Source organism: Chiloscyllium plagiosum, chromosome 5 (genome assembly GCF_004010195.1).
Source record: "Chiloscyllium plagiosum isolate BGI_BamShark_2017 chromosome 5, ASM401019v2, whole genome shotgun sequence".
Taxonomy (NCBI): Eukaryota; Metazoa; Chordata; class Chondrichthyes; order Orectolobiformes; family Hemiscylliidae; genus Chiloscyllium; species Chiloscyllium plagiosum.
In genome coordinates, this window is record NC_057714.1 from 42,573,787 (window position 1) to 42,579,250 (window position 5,464).

The 5,464-nt window shown below is 40.6% G+C and overlaps 1 protein-coding gene across 1 annotated transcript in view; it reads right to left on the minus strand.

Annotated features, from left to right (window-relative positions):
• casd1 (CAS1 domain containing 1) overlaps positions 1-5,464 on the minus strand; it is an 83,958-nt gene that overhangs the window by 63,504 nt on the left and 14,990 nt on the right. Inside the window, exon 4 of the mRNA XM_043689934.1 lies at positions 2,999-3,119. Within this exon, the coding sequence (XP_043545869.1) occupies positions 2,999-3,119 (121 nt within the window). The remainder of the gene's footprint in view (positions 1-2,998; positions 3,120-5,464) is intronic.

Sequence of the window (5,464 nt, forward strand, 5' to 3'; positions counted from 1 at the left end):
CCCCCACCTCTCATTTCTCCCTCCACTCTGCAGGCACCCTGCCTCTATTCCTGATGAAGAGCTTTTGCTCAAAACGTGACTTTTCCTGCTCCTCGGATGCTGCCTGACATGCTGTGCTTTTCCAGCACAACTCTAATTTATTTGGAAGTACTAGCTTTCAGAGTAACTGACGAAGGAGCAGCGCTCTGAAAACTAGTACTTCCAAATAAACCTGTTGGACTAAAACCTGGTGTTGTGATTTTTAAACTTTCTTACAACAGTATTCCATGGTTCTGGACTCATCCATAACAAGAAATAACCTTTCTACTTCCACCTGAGAAGATCATTCAGAATATTATACACTTCAATGAGGTGACTTCTCACTGCGTTAGGTTCCTTCTTGAGATTCTTACATGCTTGATGCAACTGCAGTACACCAGCTTTTGTGAACAGCCATGCCTTATTTAAGTACAAGCCTTTGGAACATCATTTAACACACTTTGCGATGCTTGCAGAGCGTGTGAAGCAAGGTTCTCTGAACAACGGACAACCACCCTCCCTTTTACATCACAGTCAGTCATGTATGCAAGACACAATCCCCTGCCAACCCCCATAGTCACATACCACTCAAAAACAATGTAAAGTGGTTAGATTATTAGAAAGTGTGATTAGGTTATTCCCTAAACTGCAGCATTTACAGAGTATGATTAGATTGTCACATCCTGCCTGCAAGACAGAAAAATACACTCCCCGGACATCCAATTTCTTACAAGTCAGCAGAATAAATTAAAGTTTTAACTTTCAACTCTTCTAATCTCCAATAGAAACCTCAGCCTGGCCACATCCTCATAAGACAAGCCACTCACTCAAAATAACAATCAAATAAATCCCTTTTGAACCACCTAAATCAATCAGCAAGGAGGCAAAACTGAATTCAGTATGTGTTCTCACCAATACCCTGCATAACTAAAGCATAATACTTTTACTTCGATGTTTAAATGATTTCATAATAAACGATAGCATTCCATTAGCCATCTGATTCCGAACCATACCTGTTAACTAACCTTTTGTGACTTATGCACTAAGCAGTTAGATCTCTCTGCACCTTGATTTCCCTGGACATTCTCAGTTTAAGTAATACTGCACCCACTTATGCTTCCTGCCAAAATAAACAACTCCATATTTTCCTACATTATACTCAATCTGCCAAAATTTTGCCTGTTCACTCAATCAACCAATCTGTAAAAATAAAAACTGAAAGAACTGCTGATGCTGTAAAACAGATAAAAATAGAAATTGCTAGAAAAGCATCTAAGGATCACGTGACCCAAAACGTTAACTCTAATTTCTCCCAACAGATGCTGCCAGATATGCATAATTTCTCCAACAATTTCTACTTTTGTCAACCAATCTGTGTCGTGTTTATGTCATGTTCACAACATACTTTCCTATCTATCTTAGGTCATCTACAAATGTTGTCATCATGCCTTTGATCTCATCTAAATTATTGATAAATTCAAAAAGGTTTGTCACATCCTGCCAATCTGAAAGAGAGTTATTTATGCATGCTCATACTTTTGCACAGGGTGGCATGATGGTATAGTAGCTAGCACTGCTGCCTCAGTGCCAGTAACCTAGGTTTGATTTCAGCCTTGGGTGAGGTCTGTATGGATTTTGCATGTTCTTCTTTGCTCCAGTTTCCTCCCACAGTGCAAAGATGCACAGGTTAGGTGGATTGACCACGCTAAATTGCCCACAGTGTCCAGGGATATGCAAACTAGGTGAATTAACCACGAAACATTATTGCATAAAATAGGAGCTCATGGTTTTAGGGGGGTACAATATGATCACGAATAGAAAATTTTCTGCAGGAAACAGGTCATAAAAACATAAAAACAACGGTTGGCCCATTCAATCTGGGCCAACCGTCCGAGGAGCATCTCACTCAGATGCACCCAAAACTCTGCTGCTCATGTAACTCCCACCTTGTCCCATTTCCCACCTGTGCTTATACAACTGACGTTTGCTCCAGATTATGCTACACTGCTTTAAAATTCTCATCTCGTTTACAAACCTGGTCATGGCCAGAATCTCATTAAAAATCTTTATGCCCTAACAATATTGGAGGTCTGCACACTTTCAAAACACTGCACTCAAGAATCCCGGATTTTAATCACTTCACCACACTGGAGACCGTGACTTCAATTGTTTAAGTCCAAAGCTCTTGAACTCCCTCCTTACACTTTTTAATAGATCTCTTTTTGCTCCTTGAAGACCCTTTTCAAGATTTTGGTGATCAGCCAATGTCTTGGTGTGGTTCATAGTTTAATTATCATTAAGCTAAATTTGACAAAGTACCCAAGTACATTTGACCATATTAAAAACACTAATGTAACTTGCTTTTTGATTTTTAGATTTAGATTACATTACAGTGTGGAAACAGGCCCTTCGGCCCAACAAGTCCACACCGACCTGCCGAAGCGCAACCCACCCATACCCCTACATTTACCCCTTACCTAACACTACGGACAATTTAGCATGGCCAATTCACCTGACCTGCACATCTTTGGACTGTGGGAGGAAACCGGAGCACCCGGAGGAAACCCACGCAGACACGGGGAGAACGTGCAAACTCCACACAGTCAGTCGCCTGAGGCGGGAATTGAACCCAGGTCTCAGGCACTGTGAGGCAGCAGTGCTAACCACTGTGCCACCGTGCCGCCCAGAAATTGCTGTAGTGCACAAACATTACACTACAGCACAAACTGTAAATGCTAACTTATTTAAACATCAACTTACTGTGCAATCAATCTGGATACATACTGCTAAAAAATCAAAACTTTGTATTTAGTCAACACAGAAGCTGCGTCAAGTTAAATTAATTTGGACAACTCAAAAGTCAAACTGAGATACAGAGTGAGCGTTACTCAATGTATGGTGACAGTTAAATTTCCTAGTACAAATCTTTCTCTCTGTTATTGACACAGTCTAAATCAAAGCAAGAAAGAATAGTTCATACCTTGTTGCCTTCTTCTTTAATGTCAGAATTTATAATTTTAATGAAGGAGTAGAAGAACTGCCGAATTCTGGAATCTCCTACAAAAGCTATGTATTTGTTCAGAAGACAGTCCTTTACTTCACTGAAGGAAAGAAAAATGTGACAAGTTAAACAGAGGAGTAATAAAAATTAGGACATTTGATTAAAACACATACATCCATATTTCCTGTTGCATTTGCCGTTATATTTTACGTGTCACAGCGTTCCTGTCTTAGATGGCCATGCAAATACTATTTGAAATAGGTGTCTCGAAGTCATACTAGATATAAAAGCTAATAATAAATAGTTTCTGCAAGCACATCAAAGATAGTACCGCTCAGAAGCAAAGGGGACAAGATGGTTAACAAAGGAAGTTAAAATTGATGCAGGATTAAAAGAAAAAGTCCTATAAGGTTGCCAGAAATAGGAGTAAAATTGAAGATTAGGAAGATTTTGGAACACAGCAAGAAAAAGGACTAAGATATAACAAGCAAAGGGACTACAAATATAAACTAACAAATCAGAAAAATGGACAATAACGCTTTCTATAGGCATGCAAAAAGGTTTCATTTACTCAACATAAATGTGGAACCATGACAGACAGAGTCAGAACAATTTATACTGGATAAAGAATTGGCAGAGAAACAAAATAATTGTGTCTGCCTTCACTGGAGAATTTGCAAGAATTCCCTCTGAATTAGAGATCCAAAGGCCTGGCTAAAATCAAGATTTGCAGGAAAGGATTATTACTAAAAAGGTTGCATCAAAAAAAAGGTTGTATCTGAAGGCCAGTAAGTCCCTGGTGTTTGTTGAAATTGTTGGAGCGTTTTTAAGGACGTTACTAACAGAACTGATAAAAGAGTGTTAACGGTGTGGCATACTTAGATTTTTATAAAACTTCTTAATAAAGTCTCCACTATAGGCTGGTTAGCAGAAGTAAAGCACATGGAATAAGAGGTAATGTACAAGCTTGGATTAAGAATTGGCTAATGGGGAAAACAGAATGAATAACTGAGTCATTCTCAGTTTGGCAGCATGTAATCAGCAGGGTAGTGCATGAATTGATATTTGGGTCCCGGCTGTTCATACATGTATCAATGACTTGAATGTGGGGATCAAATATAATATTTCCAAATTCAGAATGACACAAAACTAGGTGGGAATGCCTGCTGCGAGAAAGATGCAAGTGGATTCAAGAGGATTTGGATACACTTAGTGAATGGGCAAGAACCCAAAAGATGGAATATAATGTGGAAAAAAATCAGATTATCTAGCTTTGTGGGAAGAACAGGTAGGCAGAGTATTATGTAAATAGCACTTGATGAGAAAATTTAGCACAAAAGGGAACTGGTGTCATCAGTCACTGAAAATTAACACATAGGCTTTTATCAAAAGAGCATTTCAGTGCAGGAGCAGCAAAGTATTTTTCACACAATCAAACAAAAAAGCATACAACTGTGGATGCTGGAATTCTGAAAAAAAAACTATAGGCCTTAGACAGAAATGTTAGCATGGGAAAATGGTGGAGTATTGTATTGGCAGTCAACTGAAGCTCAGGGTCATTTTTGTTCCTCAAAGTGGTCACCTACTCTGTTTCATCCTCCCAATATGGAGACTGAACTCTGAACAATGCATACAATAGATCAGATCAAGTGACCCACAAGTAAACTGTCGCTTCATCTGTAAATTAGTTCTGTGGCATGGATAGTGAGAAAGGAGGAGATAAATGGGCAAGTACTGCACCTTCTGCAATTGCATGGGAAGGCACCATGGGGGTATGTGGAGTTGGCCAAAGAGCCCCAGAGGGAATGGTCCCTGTAGAACGCCATCAAGGGAGGGGAAGGAAATATATGTGTGGCATCCTACTGCAGGAGGTGGAAATGATGGTTCATGATCCTTTGGAAGAGGAGGTTAGTAAGATCTAAAGTGAGAACTGGGGTACCTGATCTTTATAAAAGCAAATTGTGTCCATTTCCGGCAATAGTCTATCCACTAATATCCATTACAAGCCCACTGACTCCCACAGCTATCTGGACAATAGCTCTTCTCACCCTACGTCCTGTAAGGACTCTATTCCTTTCTCTCACTCCTTCGCCTCAGCCGCAATTGTTGCAATGAGGCCACTTTCCAAAGCAGTGCTCTTAATATGTGCCCCTTCTTCTCCATGGCTTCCCACCTACAGTTGTTGACAGGGCTCTCGACAGTGTGCGGTCCATCTCCCGTGCCACGGCCCTCACCCTCTCCCTCCCCTCCCAGAACAAGGATAGAGTGCCTCTTGTTCTCACCTTTCACCCCACCAGCCTTCACATGCAAAGAATAATCCTCCGCCATTTTCGCCAACTCCAACAAGACGCCACCACCAAACACCCTCTGTCTGCATTCCGCAGAGATTGTTCCCTCCGGGAGTACCTAGTCCACTCCTCCTTCCTGAAGAAGGGCTTATGCCCA